We start from the raw sequence: 19,104 nt of genomic DNA on the forward strand, positions 1-19,104 counted from the left end.
TGTGGTGATTTTAAGGCTGCCATTACTCGGTTTAATTTAATGGACAAACGAAAAAGGGGAACCAATAATAGACAAAACAACTGCATGTATAAAAGTAAAATATCATACTTTGTTTCTTAAGAAAGAAAAGTGTATTGTACGTAGTCGAACATTCGGCCCTATCAATTATAGTCTCAAAATAGTTATCTAACACACTAATATAGGATACTATTTATTGGGTATCTACACTACTAGGTTGTAGCAAGTAGGATGATCACCAAACACTTTGTTATGGATGGAATATTTATGATATCACATATTGTATTTATAAAGGAGTAAGTTTAATCTTACATATAGTGGATACCAACGATTGAATAGTGAATATTATGTTTCGTGAACCAAAGACTACACTGATTATCTAATAAGCATACTCCTCATTAGAGCAGGGTGCCGCGCCACCTACTAATACATACTCTTGTTTTTTGTTTCCGGCAGACATTATCACATTAGGTAATTTAACCAAAAATAATTGTCGTTTGTCACACAGATAAGTTGATCATTGAGTTCATGGGCCAATAGACTCATAATTAAGATCCATTCAAGTTCACTTTTTGCAATAATTCAATTTTGATTAAAATCTTTAACCAAAATACTAATTTGAGTGTCAAATAATCTTATGCAAAAACTCTATCTTTCGATAGAAAAGGAAAGAAAACGAGTATCATGAAGTAGAAGTACGTGAAATGAAAAAATAATTTACCAACTTCTTAAGAAAAAAAAAGGTTTAAACAAGATATTACAATTTCACTACAATTAAACTTATGCAAATTACATACCCATAAATGGTTCCTTATTAGTTTTTCAATTATTTCCACTTTAATATTGTAATTTTTAGATTATTGTCAATCATTTCAAGATTTTGTGCGAAACTGGCATCTTTTGTGACTTGAAAAGTAGTACAAGAATAAACAACTTTGTTAGTTTAATTGTGACCAGAAAGGATACGTGTCTAGCATTTAAATAAAAATGGAGTAAAATACTAAAGGTATAACTGATTACGTATAAATAATTGTAACTCTTACTAAAATTTAAACAATTAATGTTACTAAATTGAAAGCATTTCACCAAAAATATCAAGTGAACAAAACAAGACATAACCAATTTACTGTGTTGAAGACAATCCTTGATCACAAAGAAAAGTGTGCAGTGAGTTACAGTTATTTGTATGGGAAGAACAAGGTTGTGGAATCACAAAAGACAACTGCAACACATGTCTCACTGCTGTTACTACTGGCAGCAGAGGAATGCCTTTGGATACCAACTTCTTGATAAATACTTCTGCTACCTTACTATAATGCAATATTTCTACTGATACAAATGATCACTCAGAAAATGTGAAAGTGCGATCAGGTTACTTGTGACTGAAACGACACAAAGTTATTATTAAAGAATTAAAGTTGAAGCAGTTACTTGAAATCCAACTTTTCATATATATTGAGGCTTTTGCTCTCTACAACCTTTTCAAAGCAAATACTTTTTCCCCGAAGGGAGCACCATAAACAGCATCATAGCAAAATTATAAACTCTATCAAATAGTTTCACTTCCATTCTTCAGTAGCACCAAACGCCGCACTGTATCAATAAATGATCTGCAAACCGACAAAGTGCTGTTGTTCTTTAGATACCTTAACATCATAATATTCCTAAACTCTCACTTTTTTTATCCAAATAATCAATCTATATGTAAAATATACACTTACTGCCATGGAACATGTCCTACTTGCAGCCAATCTCCTTGCTCGTTTCGAAAGGTGAGTGTGTAACTTTCTCCAGCCTCCTCCGATTTTTGGTCTGCATAAATATAAAGTGTATGGACAAAATCAAAAACAAAATCCACTGTACACACCTTAAGAAAAAAATGCAGAACTATTCACTTACATTTAGCAAACATGTTGATCAAGGCGTTTGTAAGTGTTTTATACGAGTTGAAAAGCCTCAAATTGATTTTCCTTCCTATGGTTACCCCTTCCATGTTAACTTTGACATATAAAGAGTTTGGTCCTCTACTTTGATTCCCGTTAGCTTGAATCCTATCGTTCCTGATTTGGCCTCTTGCAGGATGATGCTGATGAAGTTCTTTCCTCCTCCATGACTTAACTGGTGGCCACCCCACCAAATGGCTTTCTTCACTACGGTTCCTGTGTATACATGATAAAAGTAAAAGTAAGATATATATATATATATATATATATATATATATATATATATATAGCTTCTCATTTTTAGAAAGTTTAATTCTCCTGTACTGAGAACAAAACAGTGCAATTATTCTATGATCAATTGAAGTTTTATCTTGATAATATGTATAATACAAATATACTAAAGGTCAACTAAGTCCAATTTTGATAGAAGAACAACACATATTTATAGAACTGTATCTGAGTGTTGTCTTTTACCGAGAGATGTGTATATATGATCCAAATGTTAATTTCTACTTTAGAAGCTACTTTTAGAAGGGTAAGAAAAGCTGGAAATAGAAAGAAACAGAACTTACTCGTTGGGTGTGTGAATGTTTCTTCGCACTTTTTGACTACGGTCATCTTCTTCATTTGGCTGCCCACTCCATACTAGTAAAGGGAAAGGTTTCAGAAAACGTTCAAAGGACTCTTCAAAGTTGCGCTTGTGTTTGACATGCTTTCCACTTTCAGAACCGCAACTGGGTCTCCATAACTCTGAACTCACTATTTGTTTGGACTTGCTGAGCTTGAATTCCTCGGCAGAGTTGTGAGTGGGGAGAGCAAGACCTAACTGAAGTTCCATATGCACGTGGTATAACGAAGAAGCTACCTAGGATATATGCAACGGGCACAGTCGAACATTTATATGGGCTATTCTCAAAGTTAGATATAGATCACTCCTAGCCTTCTCAAAAGTTATTGAGATTATTATTAGACCTTTGAGACTTGCAATAAGTATATATATATATATATATATATATATATTTATTTATTTATGTGTGTGTATGTTCTTGTGTGCATGTGTGAGTGAGGCATAAGAATGAAAAGGACCACTGTCTTATGGAAGAAGGATTGTTAAAGACAACATGGAAGGTGGGTCGGCTAAAAGTGAAGCAGCATTATAAGCTAGTTGAGGAATGAGAGCACCAACGTGCCACAACCACTTTACCCGCTTTCTTTTAGTTGTCTCAATTTTCCTACATGTGTCCCCACTTACACATATATATTCTCTCTCTAGAAGTTTTTTCATTGCTTTGGTTAATTATTATATACTTAGTATAATAATAATCATGTATTAATGTTTTAGGAAACTATCGCATTCGTTAAAACCGTAATCGGGTGAAGATGATCGTTCTGAAAAGATTAGAGATTAGGTTCATCAACTGGGGAAGAATCTAATCTTGGAAACACGATGTGTTGATATCCATTTCAAGATAAATGAGACACGGACAGATAAGCAGAAAGAATGCAGAGATAGATATATATAACATAATATAATGTGATATAATTTTATATTATTTATCAAAACGGAACAACTTGTATTTGTTTATGATACGATTGGTTTTCTTTTTCTAGTGGAATCTCTTTATAGCCTAACATCGTGTGTCAAATTTTGTGTCGCCTCCCTCTGATTCTGATTAATGATGTTGAACTTGTATCAAACTCATGTAGCAAACGAAAAATACGATTTGTGATTACGGAAGAGGTAGCTTCCAAACAAAATAAAAAATGTTTAGCAGTTCATGCACCTGTTGATATTGTTTGCTAATAAGTCCAATGTGTCGGTTGATGTCCGTCAAACGTATCATGATTTTAGAAGAACTCAGAACTTCCCTATTTCCACTGATGCACATACGCTTCACCTTGGTTTGATCTTTTAATTAATTGGTTGATTAATAATTAATTAATCCCTTAGGTACCTGGTACCATGTTAGTGTCGTAAAGAATAGTTTGTTTTAGATTATGTTTGAAAATAGTGGTGGAGAAAGGTATGTAGCATGGTTAGGTATATGGTCGAAAAGAGAATGGTAGTGTAGGGCTATGGATAGAGGAAAATGGAGTGCTGGTCCAGCCAGGTTAAGAGGTAGTGAAGGCCACGTGATGGTGCAAGGGAAATGGGAGATTATGGTATTCAGTGAAGACTGCACGAGCAGTGGAAGAGGTTGTATCTGGTTGTGGTGCGGTGAAGGTTGCAAAGTTGAAGTAGTAGGACCCTATAAATATGATAGGTCTAATTCCTTGCTTGCCCTTTACCTGGCATTGATTACTGCTCCCACTCTCTACAACTCACCATATCCAACACTTGGGTAACCATCGCTCTTCACAACTGCCACCTTTGTCTCTCCTCAATCTTACTTTTCAGGATCACGATTACAGTAATTCTCTCAAACATCTTTACATTCATTTCATTTTACATCTATTATAAGAATAAAATACTCAACATACCATAGGACTGTATGTTTTCTGATCCAACGCTCAACGTTTTCAAATGATCATAACAGGATCATTTTCACTCTCACTTATTTATTTTCAAACTGAATTGTTGCTTTGATTTGAACACATTTATCACATTTATATAAGTTTTTTTTGTCGTGACGAGGTTGATTAAAAATTTATTTCGAAACTTATAAATACGAAAATAAAGTAAAAAGATAACTGATTGCATTTATTGTGAATTTGAGATTTTATTATAATAACTGATAGAGTCACGTTGAGATGTCTTTAACATGTATCAGTCCATACGATTTGAAAGTTGGAATATTATAACCAAGACTCTACACTCAAAACTATCGTAAAATAATAAAATTTTGTATTTATAAAAGAAAAAAAAACATAGAATAGTATACAATGATTTTGTGTTATTCTAACAATTAATTCCTAAAATTATAAAACTTAACTCAACTTTTGCCCTCTAATCAGGATTTTAAAAAAATCTTATATAATTTATAATCAAAATTAGTGATAATTGTTTAATATTTTCATTTTCTACTTTAATTAACACTTTTTATAACGAAGGTACTGTGTAAAAAAATATTGAATATCAAAATATATATCATGTTCGATAATGAAACAGTGAATATTTATCTACTAGAGTAGGACACCTCCTCGTTTGGGTGTATTTATGATGTAATCTTTGAAGCAATATATGAAACATTTATATTTTTATGGAAAAATCTTTTCGTAAAGTTTCCGTGGAGTGCGTCATATGGGTGCAATTAGGCTTAATTTATTTAAGGAGAAAAACGAGTTAGATAAAAAGTAAAAAAAAAATTACACAAACTTTAGATGGACAGAATACTTATATTGTTTTATATGTTAGTTTTTATCTGTATTTATAACATAATTTTAACGGTGAAAAAAAAAGTATTCTCGTAGTAAAATACTCTCAACTAATTTTATACTAAAAAACTTAATCATGAATTGAATATAAACTAAATAATTGAATAAGTTCGTTTTAAAATATTCAAAATCTTGTATTTTGTATTTTTTTCATTTAAAATATTTTTTTTAAAATTATTGCATTCTTTTGTTAAAATTTATTTGTATATGATAACTTGTCAACTTAATTACTTTTTGAATTCTAACATTGGACTGTTGATCCTTAAAACTCTTCATCTTATCTCTAGATTTTTAACATTTCTAATTTAACTTTATTTTAGAGTATTTGTAATGTAACTCCACTTCCAAAAATATTTACAAATTTAAGTTTATAATTTAACTTCATATTTTAAATATTTCTCACTCAATTTTATATAAGACATTTCATTTTCAATTCCAGATATTAAAGAGCATGAACTCACCCACCTTTCGAACATCTTACATTTTTAGAAGTTTTCCTAACTTCATTTTTCTATTTTTAATGGTCATTGGTAAGTTATATTATGAAGCTTTTTTTATTACATGTTCAGGTTTTTTAATTTTATTTAATATTTAAGAAATTAAAAGTAATAAATATTTACGAAATTTGGGAAAGCAAATATTATATACTTTTGGTTGCTTTAAAATGAATTTTGTATTATCTGGTTAATATTAAAAGCTATCCTCTTCTTGATAGGTGAAATAAAGTTTGGAAATATAAAATTGACTTTAACTGAGTAGCAATGTGAACCGATGGATTCGATGTCCCTCTCGAATCTGGAAGGCGAAAAGATTCTGTTCTAAAGTTTATTCGATGGCCCACTTCAAGGAAACGATGTGCTTCGACACATTATCACTATGTTTTTTTGAGTTCCCAAACCAATTTTTGTTGTGCCTAACTTTGTCTTCGACTAAAGGACAACAAAACTTTGGTCTTATGGGAAGCACTTATTCTTCGTTTAAGTAAGATAATCCCGTAAGTAACTCATACTTTCAAAACGAGTTAACTCATTCCATTTGGTTTGATTCGTAAGTTCACTTAATCAATTCATTTTATTTATTAACGAATTTAAAAAATTCAAATATAACTTGACTCGACTATTATGAATTAATGAATTAAACAGGTTAATTTATTGATTTATTTAATTATAATTTTTTTTAATTTAAAAAATACATATTTTTTTAATTAAAATGTAAATAAAGTTTAATCTAGATATAATAAAAAATATCTTAAACTTTAAATATATAAAAAATTATAATATAATCTAAAATAATGTTAAACTCTGAATATAATTTAAAAGTACAAAAATTTAAAATAAATTATTATATAATATTAAATTATTCTTGTTGTTTATTCATCTATAATATAAGTCAATCCAGCGTATTTTTGTTAAACCTATTTTAACTCGTGAGTTAGGTTCAGTTTACAGATTCAATCTAAATGCATCGAATTCTTAATGAATTTGAAATTTTTAATTTCTTTTAAATTCTACTCGAATCAAATTTGTAATGCCATACTTAACTCGCAGATTTTAACTCATTTTAAAAGCAGTATCCAAGACCAATAGTGCAATTTTCTCAAACGGTAGCATTAAAATAATTTGAATTCTTTAATTATAATAGTTATTAATCTCTTTCATTTTTTTTAGTGCGTGAAGCATGGATAATTAATAATGGCATGGACCAAATAAATATAGGCAATAGCCTCTCAAATTCATTTTGTGAGTTGCATATATTCGATATGCCTTCAACTGCTGAACCAAGCAACTAGATGTTTAAGAAATTGAATTGAACTGATAATGTGAAAGCACAATAACCAAAGCATGCATGGAAATCCTTGTTGATTGTTGTCAGGAACATTGACTATGGTAATGTTAAATCAAACTCTTTATTGCAAACCATAATTATTATACATGTGCAAATCATGATTACCTGCTTTAATTTCTCATAAAAATCCAGGACAACTTTCTTTCTAGAGGAAACAAAGTGAAGACATTTCTGATCTTTCTTTTACGTGTTGTCCTATTAAACTGCTACAAAATCTGCATTCTTTTGGAGCTCTCTTGTTAATATAGCTGCTGAAAATTCAGAGTAAACAGAGAAGTCCTTCCAAATAAAAGGTAGTAAGACAACTTTTAAATTTTAAAGCTGTTTCTCACACATTTTCCTAGGGAAAAAAACAGTATATATAAAAACTTTTATATATATTCCTGCTAAATTTGAAAAGAGACTTAGTCTAAAAACATTCAACCGTGTCTCTGTATTTACCGATAGTGTAGTAAAAAACTGTTTGAGTATGTAGTAAAAAATCAAGTTAATTTTATTTCTAACTAATTTAAAGAATAACTTAACAAAAAATACTCCAATAAATATACATATATTTACATGTAATAAGATACGGCTTGTTTTAAAAATATAATCAAAATTAGAAATTAGATAAGGTAGTGTAGTAATTTAACTTAAAAAGATAAAAATATTTAAAAGAGAGTGGACATTCCTTTTTAAGATTATTTTTCAACATGTTTGTTCATCTATTTCTCTCTTCATCTCACAATTCGCCCTTCGTTCTTATTATTTTCCCTAATTTAAAAAGTTTATAAAATATTGTGCTAAGAAATAATTTCTCATCTCCCTTTTACCAATCGGTATCTTGAATCTGAATCGGAGAAGAGAGAGACGCCGGCGGGTTTCGGCAGCGCCATATGAGAAGTGGAGGAACCGAGTTTAGTTCCTAATCGCTAGTTCCGAATCGCGAAACTCAGATATCGAGGTTTGAGAATTGCGGAATGCCTCTAAAACCGTCCTATTCGGCGGAGAATCTGATGCTTCCGGTATCCGATCCTCCCAACGAAGAAGACAGAGAGAGGCTTTTGAAGAGCGATAGTAAGACCTTCCGAGGACGAAGGATTTACGCTGCCATCTCTTACATGTCATGTGCAGGTTCAGCTCACTCTTATTATTCAGTTTTTGGTGCATTTTGTATTCTTTTAATTCCCCAATTATTTAACTAATCGCAAAAATTTCCGCGTGCTTTTACATTTTGATTAATTAGTTGCTAATCTCAGGTTTTTGTTGCCTTGTAGTGCTCTTGATACTGTTCAATAAAGCTGTTCTTTCCTCCTATGACTTCCCGTCTTCGAGTATCGTCACGCTTCTTCAGGTTGTTCTACATTTTAATTTTCATTATTATTATTTGGATTAAAATTATAGTTCTCTCCACTCTGAACAATAGGAAATTATGAACTGGACTAGAATGTCGGGGGAGGAAAATGTCTGGGACTCCTTTGTTTGCCAAAGGTTGAAATCAAATGGTTGGAATTGGACTATGATCAGGTTCATAATATATTTGATGTAAGGGCAAATCACCTGTTTGGTCCTGAAACTGTTAGGTGCTGAGAAAATGGAAAGAAAGTCCTCGGAACTGCAATCAATCAGTCAATCTCTTTTACATGCAACATGTGATTTGAAGTGATAACGTTAGCGTATATTTTAAGAACTTAGATGAAAGAGTAACAGTTTCAAGGATTTATTTGGTTTTTCTTGGTTTTAGGAAGCTGTGTGACAGAGCTTGACACTTTTCTTCAGGGAAAAACATTGTAATTTAATTTGTGGCATCACTTGCTTGAAAGTGTAACTAAAATAACTTTGTTCTCAATTATTCTTAAAAGCAAGAATACAATTGATAAAAAAAAAAATATCTTTTTCCTCATCTTCTGACTACAAGAAAGCTTGCCTAATTATTCTCGTGTTACAGTCCTTAATTTCTCAGTGATTGAGAATCAATCTACGGGACATGTAAATTAGGTTAAACTTTCACCTTGATGCCACTTTCCATGATTAAGGGATAAAATTTATGTCAAAGTTCTTTGGAGGACCAAAATAATGACTCATGTGGCTTTAGGGTATGTTTGGAGGGAAAAGGGAAGAGGGGGGACACATTTAGAATTTAAATTGAATGCACAAATGATGTAAAGGTTTTTACACCATAATACAATCACAAATTATCGTGCATTGACTTCCAGTCGCAAATTTTCAATGGCTATAATCCAATCATAACTTGCCATGAAAGATTAGTTTGTAATTTTTTTAATAAGTACTTTAAATGTCATATTTATGATTATTCTTGATTGTTTGCTGTATTTAATTTTTTTCCACTGCATGAAAATTAAACTAATTTATGGGTAAATAGTATATGCACTGAGTGTAAAGGATTCTTTCACTATCATCTATTCATGGACAGTCATGAATAATAATTTGTTAAATTTTACAATAACTACCTTAGATATCATATGATGACTATTAATCTATTGACAGTACATAGTAATTAAACTCTAAGTGTATACTAATTTATCATTTTATTTCTTTAATCTTAAAAATTTATCAAACTAGAGAATATTTTTTTGAAAACAAAAATTTGTCCTCCCTTCCCATTTAGGAGATTAAAATGGAGGTTTAATCTATAAATTGACTGTGCTACACTAAGCTCTCATTTTCGCTTTATTTATTGACTCTCACTATTTTTCCCAGTCTGCTATTGTTCATATCTTCCTCTGTTTTGCTCTATCCATGCTTCTGAGCTTCTTTCTCAACTGAAACTTAGGTTTCTTGCAATCAAACAAAATCCGTACAGTAGTTGAAGTTCTTAAATTAAGGTTTATCCAAGTTAGTTAAAGAAATAATGCAAAAGCTACATTTCACACATTTGATATAGAAATGATATATTAAATGTAAAATGTGTAGGAAAGTGTGTGGTTTCTATACCTTGTTTGACCACTCTGGCCCTGCAACTTGAATACAAATAAAATCATCCTGGATCTCCATTAGACCTTTTTCATACTTTTAAACATAATTCTATGCTTCTTACCACTGCAGATGGTATGTTCATGTTGTTTTCTTTATGTATTGAGGCGCTGGAGGATGATTTCTCTCATAGCAGGCGAATCAGTTATTACAGCAGATAACTCGAAGAAGTTTGTGCCACTGAGGACTTTGAAGCACACTCTTCCTCTAGCAGGAGCATATTTACTTTACATGGTATGCCCTTCCTTTTATTTGTAGGAAAAATTTTCTATTGTAATTTTTTCTGTTTTTTATTTTTTCATTCACTTCTGTTCAAAAGTTAGTCACCATGGAGTCTGTTCGTGGAGTAAATGTTCCAATGTACACCACCCTTAGGAGGACCACAGTGGTATTTACAATGCTTGTAGAATATATGCTGATGGGGAATAGGTACACATCTTCTGTCACTTTCAGGTAGATTACCCTTTTCCAATTGCATGATATGACATACAGAATTACAGATCCGTATTGTGCTCAAATAAATCTTTGATGATTTAATGCATGTGAAATTTGGTGAGGCATGATGAATGTATAATTTAGGTAGAGTGGAAAATGTTCCACAGTCCTAGAAATATAATAAACCATTCATGTCTCTTCTCCTAATAGCTTATCCTAACATAGAATTTGACACTCTACAACCAAGTGGTTAGGCTCGTGCATTGTGCATTGTGCATTGTGCATTGTGCATTGTGCATTGTGCATTGTGCATTGTGCATTGTGCATTGTGCATTGTGCATTGTGCATTGTGCATTGTGCATTGTGCATTGTGCATTGTGCATTGTGCATTGTGCATTGTGCATTGTCGATACCTAAGCCCAATAGCCTTTTGCAAGAAAGGGCATTGGGAGACTAATTTAGTGACAATATTTTGAGGACTAAAGCAGCGAAAAAAGAATCTGAAGGATTAATTTGGTGGCTAAAACTTTTTAGGTACTGATGTTTTGTAATGACTCATGTTTCTTTGGAGGCCCAAACTGAGTCTTTACTCAAAAGAAAAATAAATGGTTATCTGTTTATTTGTATATCTCTCCCTTTTTCCATTATAACTCAATGAAGTTAAATTTAAAAATTGTTCTTTGATTGAGCATCTCCCTGATTCCTTCATTTAACTGAAATTTGTAAGGTTGTTATCAGTGTTGGCTTGATTGTCTTCGGTGCATTTATTGCGGGAGCACGGGATTTCTCCTTTGATGCCTATGGCTATGCCATTGTTTTCCTGTCAAACATCACTACAGCTATATATCTTGCAATGATAGCCCGTGTTGGTTGTATTCCTATCCTGTCTCTCGTTCAGAAACTGGAAGTTCTATACCTTTGTCCGTGTAGTTGGACTGCTGTTTCTTATTTTTTTTGCATTGTGTCTTTTTTCAGGAAAAACTAGTGGCCTTAATAGCTTTGGCCTTATGTGGTGCAATGGTAAGCTGATCGATTGTATAAAATGGCCTATCAAACTTTTATTTTCCTGGTAAAAGAAATCACGCTTGGTTTTCTTTTAACATCTCTGTGACTTGAAATATTTTTTTCTTGTGATATAGGTATCATATGTGGGCCCTTTTTGGTTATTTGGACGTTAGTACGGGGTGACTTGAAGATGACACTCAACTTTCCATACCTTTTTTCACCTGGTTTTATTGTATGTTATGCTCGGGCTTTCTCCATTTACTAATTAGCAGTATTGATCCTTAGTTACTTGCCAAAATATACTTTTTTCTATCCTTCAAGTTGTCTAGAATTAATCATATAATCAAATTTCTTCTTCCCTCTTCTGCACTTTTATAGCTTGAGCTATTTTCTGTCTCATTTTGTTGGAAAGAGGGTTATATACTTAGGTAGTAAAGTACACTTGAAAAAGTGCAAACAGACCTAGTCTGATTTCTATCATGTGTTCCACATGGCTATTCTGTTGACAATTTGATGGTATTTTGTAGCAATCTGCTGGAGCATTTTGGCTCATTTTAACTGCGTGACCAAAGTATTTTGTTTCCATCAATTTAAATGTCCATAACGTTTGATCATAGAGAAACAACTGCTGAATGGGTTATAGCAATCTGGTTCAAGTTTTAAATCAAGATTCCTCTTAATATTTATATTTGACAAGCTGTGTTTTTATGTGTTTTGGGTGCAGGTTGTTTTACTTTTTTCCTGCATACTTGCTTTCTTCCTGAATTACAGTATTTTTCTGAACACAACTCTCAATTCAGCTCTGACTCAGACAATATGTGGTAATCTGAAGGTTTGTTCAGTCGTTAGCGGTGTTGCCATTAATGTGTTTTGTATTGTTCCAGATTGGCACTGATAATGTATAAGCGTTCTATTTTATGGTGTCATCATAGTACCTAATTACTGCATTGATTTTTGCAAGGACTAAGTGGGTGGAGTCAATATTTTCTGGTAAATTAAAAATTTGACCAATATTAGGGTAGAAACAGAGGTGCGTTGGTGCACTTCTTGCCTATTAAAACTTGGAAACTGGGGAAATCTACTAGTACTTTTTGGTGTGGAATGAGAGAGAGAGAGATGGAGCAAGTATAAGGAACTATTAATTGCTTATGGACGTTGGTTCGTGTTAAGAGGATGGGGGTGCGCTTGGTTGTGAAGCAATTCAAACTGTACTCTCTGAATAGTGAGGGGTATTTAAATTTGAATTTGGCTCTCGTATTCATCAGAGAGGATATATTTGAATTATAAATGTTCATTAAACAATTGATGAAAAAGAAACATAACTTAGCATATTAGTGCAGAACAGTTGTTTCTGATTGATGGGTCATAGTAATGATCTTTGATTGACATTGGAAACCTTTAATTAAGACATAGTGCTAGAGTAGGATTTTATCTTTGGTTGCTCTCCTTTTTATTGAATAAAAATATGCCACTTCTCAACACAACATTGTGTTTTGTTTTTTATTTTAGAATACACCAAAGATAGAATATGTTTACCTAACGCTGCCTACTTAAAACTTACCACAATATCTTCATTTTAATTGGATTAAGGTATATATTGTGGTGTAAACTCATTTCTACAGTCCTTACATTCATTTTAGATTATTGCAATAATTAAAGACTGTATTTGAATTTTATGCACGGACTCTAAATATTCTGAATATATAAATGTCCAGGATCTATTCACTATTAGCTTTGGCTGGATAATTTTTGGTGGGCTACCATTTGATTTTGTGAGTACTCTTGTCCCGACTGATTTTTTATCATTCGAGGTATTTTTCTTGTTCATATGCGTTTTTGTTGCAGTGGAATGTAGTGGGGCAACTTCTGGGTTTTGTGGGCTCTGGTTTATTTGCCTACAATAAGCTCATCGGTAAATAACTCACTCAAGTTTGTGCAGTTGATGTCTTTATTGTTTAGGGACTACCATTTACATCTGTTATCTGACCAATACATCCCTTTACAAGGAGAACCTTTAGAAGGAGAAGAATCTGAATTGATTCTACACGTACTCTAATCTAATTTATTGGGAGATTTTGTTGAGTCAAAGTTGACATCAAGACATATCTCATGGCCTTAGTATATTCTCCCTGCCTTTGATCTAGCAATGAGTTCACCTAGTTTATTTGATGAATCCATTGCACCCTTCTCCACATGACGGGGAGGGAAATTTTTTGAGTTTACATGTCTTTATTAATTTTTTTTGGGAGGTTGAAGAAGACGGGATTAGAGAGGGACGGTAAGCTTAACAGTTTTGAGGTTCGAATGTAGGATATAGATATCCATTTCTGGACTTCACATGTGTACCTGTTCGTTATGTTTTTGGGAGAGTAAGCTAAACGGTTGAGGGTCAATTATAAGATCATATTTATATCCCAAACAGAACTTATGCGCCTTCTCTTTGGTCTGTCAAACTCTTGCCCCCATGCATCTCATTTTTATTTTACAACTCTACAAATAATAACTACGGGAAAATTACAAAAAATTGCTTACCTAATAGCTAAAATGTCTGCTATTCTTTGACAGCATAAATGTACGTTTAGTAATTTTAAAAAATATATAAGTTACCAAGTGGAGGTCGGCCAAAAAACTTCACGGATCAAAAACGAAGTTAGGTAGCAATAAAAGCTGAACTCTTTTTGTTTTACATGAGGTTACATGAGTTCAATTTAAATATATTCATAAATTTGATGATTTTTATAATAATTACTTTAATACTGTATTCGGATGAAGTATTTTTTAAAGGATTATTCAATATTTTAGAAATTTAAAGTATTTGATGACGAAATATGTTATTTAGGTAAAAAAATTAAAAATATAAAATTATAAGAGTATTTTAATTATTTAATTGTAAATTTCACAAATATAAGAATTTTAAATTATTGTTGCTCTTTTTCTCTGACATCTAAGTTTTTTTTTTACGATATTTTTGTTTTTACTCCTCAAAAATTATATATTTAAAAGTAAAAGTTGTCACTAAAATTAACTTCTTAAATTTGTATTTAGTTTTTTATTTTTTATATACACTGGAAATTAAATTACCGTGTCTAAATTAAGAAATTTAAATTAAAAAGGTTTGAATTGATTCATACAAACAAAAATTTGAAATTTATAAACTTAAATTAAAACAATACTAATTACAAACATCACCAAATTCTCAAAATTTTAAAATTTCTCACTCGATCCAACTTAAAGATTTTATTAGCATGATTTATGATTGATTAACATTCTCATCAATTACACCAGCAATATACGTAAGTTAAACTCTTATTTTATTAATTAGGAAGAGTTGCCATAGAAAGTCATAGTTTTGCAATAAATTAACTTAAATAACAATAGTAATTATAAATATTTTCCCTCAAAACAATACTTAATATACAATTAGAGAAAAAAAATAAGTTTCCAGCTAAGGTAATATGATATGATAAAAGAAAATAAATGTGTATATGTGTAACAAAATTAAGGTCTATGTGTATCATTGTTCTTTTTTATATGTAATATTCTCTTTCTAAATCAATCCTTTAAACTAAGTTAGTCCTTTTCAATTATGCAGCACAAAAATACATACATTTATCCAATATTTTTTTACTGAATAAATATATTTTATATATAAATATACATATATATTTATCCAATGCATATACACATGCATTATGTATATAGTATAAACAAATAATAATAATTCTAATTATGTCATTGAGACACATAGATAAATGTCATGATGATGTTAAATTTGATTTTTACTTTATTTCTTCATTTCTCAACCTGATTTTATAAAAATTGATCATTATTACAGAATGTGTTTATTTGTCTTCCCTGACAAGAAAAGGAGAAGGAAGAGAAGGGGGCGCGTAATAACGGTTACAGAAGTTTGGGCGGAACGTAACCGTTCTGCAGAAGCCGCTCTGCAACAACCATTCTCCGCCGATCGATGTCAGTCACAGACGAATGCTGGCTCCGTTTCCACATTAATAATTCGTTTGGTTCAAATTCACAATCTCCCTCACGTTCCTACAAACACCATGGATTAATGTATGACAATCCAGCCATCGTGATGCATGTGGGTGACAGAAGCTTCATGATTCTTTCCAACGGAAGCTATCGGCGATCGTCAAGCATGAGCGTCAAAGACGACACATTTTACTACGACAAGCCTCCTTCCCAGACGCTCAACCTCTCCATAATCAAATTGGACGCCTCTTTCTTCCGTAATTCGATTCTCTTTCTTCTACTTTTGTAACTCTTTTCATTTTTTTTCTCTCATTTTATTTTCGTCAAACGTTCCTGGACATTGATTTCATGCATGATTCTGTTTGCAGGCATTGAAGTCTCAAATGAAGCAACTGTTGCAGAACTCAAGCAGGCTGTGGAGGACATTTTCGCTCACGTGCCTCTGAAGGGCGCGGGGAAAATATTGTGGTGTGTGTATTAATTGATTAATTTAATAAAGATCTTACGTATGTTTCTGAATGTGTAATTTCACTAATTTGATTTTGTAAATTCTATACGTTTTTATTATAAGTAAAACAGGGGAGTTTTTTCCTTTTTTCTTTTTTTTTAAATATGGAGTTTCTGTTTACTTAATTAGTTCATCATCATAATATGTTGCTGGGTTTTTCTTTGAATTATTATTCATTTGTTTCTGTAGGCCACTTGTTTGGCGGCAATTCTGCTTATCCTATCAAGGACATAAATTAGTTACAGAGACGGATTACCTTCGAGATTATGGCATCAAGGATGGTGACCAGGTTTGTGTCAGATTTATAGAAGAGCAAGCTTCATCCTTGTATGCCTTCAACATAGATTATGATTATATTTTTCGTGTGACTTTGACGTGGCAATACTACATTCTACCAAAGATTTGAAAATGGAGTCTAAACTTGTTTTGTTTTTACTCTATAGTTTCATTTTTATGATGTGTTGTGGTTAGGCTGTAGAACTTAGAAGCCTGTAGCTGTTATGACCATTGACTCATGTTTGTTTTGGTCTTTGCAGCTTCATTTCGTGCGCCATATATCTGACACTGACAGTTACAATAAGCAGTCAAAGAAACGATATTTCAATTTGAAAAATAAACGCATGAGGTATGCAGTTTTCAATATAACCATACAAAGCATTATGTTGCCATCTTGCATGTGATGAAATTTTACTTTTGTACTGTCATTGTTGAAAATCAGCTCTATCAGGCTATGAGCTATCTACCCTATAACTTTATCTCATTTCTAATTAAACTGTGTTGATGCATTGTGGTGCCTTCCAAATGAAATTCACGAATGATACACGACCCGTTTTAATTTAACCTTTTCAGTTACATGTCAAATATTTACATAAGTAGATGCTGCAGATTTGTATAGTGTGTTTCTTTATTAAAGGTATACAATTTAAAATCATAGAAGACACCGTAGCTAGAGAGGTCTTAAATATGTGATATGCCTCGAAAATTACCATTATGATTATTTTATTAGAACTTAAATGATTTTCTTTGAAACGGTGTGGAACCAAAGATGGGAAATTTGGAAATTCGTCTTGTTGAATTTCATGCACGTTGCTATAATGTTCTCAAACAAGTCCTTACACTACTTGGATGATATCAATGGAGGTGCAGGTCATCTCATCAACTGAATATATATCAACGGACAGAACATAACGATGACGAAGACGACATTGGTTTGAATGGTATAGTCATAGAGAATGGGAATATCCAGAATTACAATGCAGAAATTCGAGGAGGAAAGAGCTGGCTATCTGGTTTTTTGGGAGGACTATTCTCACACAGCCGTCTGCCAGTTGTGAGAAGACATGGAACCGAGGGTAGGATTTGCTGCTCAATGATAGCAAGATTTATCGTGGGCAGTTTTAAAAAAATTAGAAGAGTTCTACGCTGTTGGAGGAGGCAGCATCACTCTCGGAGACCCACATGGAGAGAATTTTGATGGATTTTGCACTTTAATCATTTTAACCTCTTGTCTTTATACCCACTGTAAAGAATTTTTCAACAGTACTTGCTTTGGTTAGTTTATGGTCTTCAGCGATAGAGACAATAATAACAGGACGAAACACGGGCTCGTACCATATTGCGGTTGGACTTTCTCATATCACTGTACAGAACGATGTGCCTTGGGAATTGTAGTAAGCTCATAATGCTAAAGTCTATCAGGCACGACATACCTTTAGATTACTTAGTTGCTGCAGTTAGGGTCAAGGCCTACCTGCAATGGAAAAGTTTTTCAGTTGCTTTAATGTAACTAAGGATAATGATTTCCTACCCAATTTGTGACAAGGTAGAAAGTCATTAAAATTGTTGGTTTGTTTTACTCAATTGCAGCTGATTTTGACAGTGACATTCTTGTGCACTCATTTTCTTTTTAACTATTCAGTCCACATTCTTGTCTTACTTGCAAGTAAGCTACACCGAATCTGTATATTTGGGCCTAGGGAGAATTAAGTGGATAGGTGTTATTTGGGTAGACAACAAATGGGCCAAGGCCTGATCCATTTAGATGGGAACATTCCTATTTGTTTGAGTGTCCTTCAGACTCCATTAGCCAGCCACTGCCACACAACCTCATGAATTTGTGTGGCGAAGAATTTAGATAGCCCTCGTCTCAAATCCTCTTCTTCTCTCCAATCCAATCCTCAGACTGAGCTGAGACACACATCCTAATCACCAAGCAGTAGCCATGGCAAACATGATTATGGCTTCCACCAAACCTTTGGTTCCAGTCTACACCAATTCTCGTTCTCCCACACCCAAACTTCCTATTCTCCAAATTTCACTCCCCAAAGTCCCAACCCTTAAACTGAAACTCCCAATATCCAAGCCCCAGATGCTATCCCTCCTGGGCGGAATAGCACCACTGATTTTGGCTCAGCCCTCCCTCGCAAGCGAAATAGAGAAAGCTGCACTATTCGACTTCAACCTGACCCTGCCCATTATAATGGTAGAGTTTCTGTTTCTGATGGTTGCGCTGGACAAAATATGGTTCACCCCACTTGGGAAATTCATGGACGAGAGGGACGCGGCGATCAGGGAGAAGCTAAACAGCGTGAAGGACACGTCGTCGGAGGTTAAGCAGCTGGAGGAGAAGGCGAATGCCGTGATGGCGGCTGCTCGGGCGGAGATTGCGGCGGCGCTGAACGCGATGAAGAAGGAGACGCAGGCGGAGGTGGAGCAAAAGATTGCGGAGGGAAGGAAGAAAGTGGAGGCTGAGCTGCAAGAGGCTCTGGCTAACTTGGAGAGGCAAAAGGAAGAAACCATCAAGTCCCTTGATTCCCAGATTGCAGATCTTAGCCAGGAGATTGTTAAAAAGGTTCTTCCCGTTGCTTAATATATGTATGTAATTTTCATTTCAATCCCCCCACCCCCCACCAAAGAAGAATTGATAGTTTCTACCTTTTCTCCTTTGGATGTGCCTCTTGTTTAATCGCTACACTGTTCAATGTAAAATCCGATATTCACGTATGAATTACC

At 33.1% G+C, this 19,104-nt stretch overlaps 4 protein-coding genes across 11 annotated transcripts; 3 read left to right on the forward strand and 1 right to left on the reverse strand.

Annotated features, from left to right (window-relative positions):
- Positions 1-1,117: 1,117 nt before the first annotated feature.
- On the reverse strand, positions 1,118-2,925 carry LOC108331234 (auxin-responsive protein IAA29). Of its 2 annotated transcripts, none has more exons than XM_017565882.2 (4): positions 2,534-2,925; positions 1,918-2,177; positions 1,740-1,830; positions 1,118-1,628 (listed from the first exon to the last, which is right to left on the reverse strand). In XM_017565882.2, exons 1-4 carry the CDS (start codon positions 2,797-2,799, stop codon positions 1,568-1,570), a joined length of 678 nt encoding a protein of 225 aa, XP_017421371.1. In that variant the 5' UTR covers positions 2,800-2,925; the 3' UTR covers positions 1,118-1,567. The 2 variants fall into 2 exon arrangements, with proteins under 2 accessions (XP_017421371.1, XP_052732371.1); XM_052876411.1 differs by having other exon boundaries at positions 1,118-1,646.
- Positions 2,926-7,868: 4,943 nt separating this feature from the next.
- On the forward strand, positions 7,869-15,562 carry LOC108332043 (UDP-N-acetylglucosamine transporter UGNT1). 6 transcript variants are annotated; one of them, XM_052875899.1, is made up of 10 exons: positions 7,869-8,294; positions 8,438-8,514; positions 10,227-10,388; positions 10,474-10,607; positions 11,328-11,458; positions 11,565-11,609; positions 11,729-11,826; positions 12,319-12,426; positions 13,310-13,366; positions 15,430-15,562. In XM_052875899.1, exons 1-10 carry the CDS (start codon positions 8,141-8,143, stop codon positions 15,451-15,453), a joined length of 990 nt encoding a protein of 329 aa, XP_052731859.1. In that variant the 5' UTR covers positions 7,869-8,140; the 3' UTR covers positions 15,454-15,562. The 6 variants fall into 6 exon arrangements, with proteins under 6 accessions (XP_052731859.1, XP_017422627.2, XP_017422625.2 ...); XM_017567138.2 differs by lacking the exon at positions 15,430-15,562 and adding an exon at positions 13,440-13,814; XM_017567136.2 differs by lacking the exon at positions 15,430-15,562 and having other exon boundaries at positions 13,310-13,814.
- On the forward strand, positions 15,556-18,024 carry LOC108332194 (uncharacterized). Of its 2 annotated transcripts, none has more exons than XM_017567377.2 (5): positions 15,556-15,841; positions 15,953-16,052; positions 16,282-16,381; positions 16,629-16,717; positions 17,233-18,024. In XM_017567377.2, exons 1-5 carry the CDS (start codon positions 15,565-15,567, stop codon positions 17,564-17,566), a joined length of 900 nt encoding a protein of 299 aa, XP_017422866.1. In that variant the 5' UTR covers positions 15,556-15,564; the 3' UTR covers positions 17,567-18,024. The 2 variants fall into 2 exon arrangements, with proteins under 2 accessions (XP_017422866.1, XP_017422867.1); XM_017567378.2 differs by having other exon boundaries at positions 17,239-18,024.
- Positions 18,025-18,168: 144 nt separating this feature from the next.
- Positions 18,169-19,095, forward strand: LOC108332195 (ATP synthase subunit b', chloroplastic). Its single transcript, XM_017567379.2, has one exon. The coding sequence runs from the start codon at positions 18,314-18,316 to the stop codon at positions 18,959-18,961; it is 648 nt and encodes a 215-aa protein (XP_017422868.1). The 5' UTR covers positions 18,169-18,313; the 3' UTR covers positions 18,962-19,095.
- The last annotated feature ends 9 nt before the right edge of the window (positions 19,096-19,104 follow it).

This window comes from Vigna angularis, chromosome 4 (genome assembly GCF_016808095.1).
Source record: "Vigna angularis cultivar LongXiaoDou No.4 chromosome 4, ASM1680809v1, whole genome shotgun sequence".
NCBI lineage: Eukaryota > Viridiplantae > Streptophyta > Magnoliopsida > Fabales > Fabaceae > Vigna > Vigna angularis.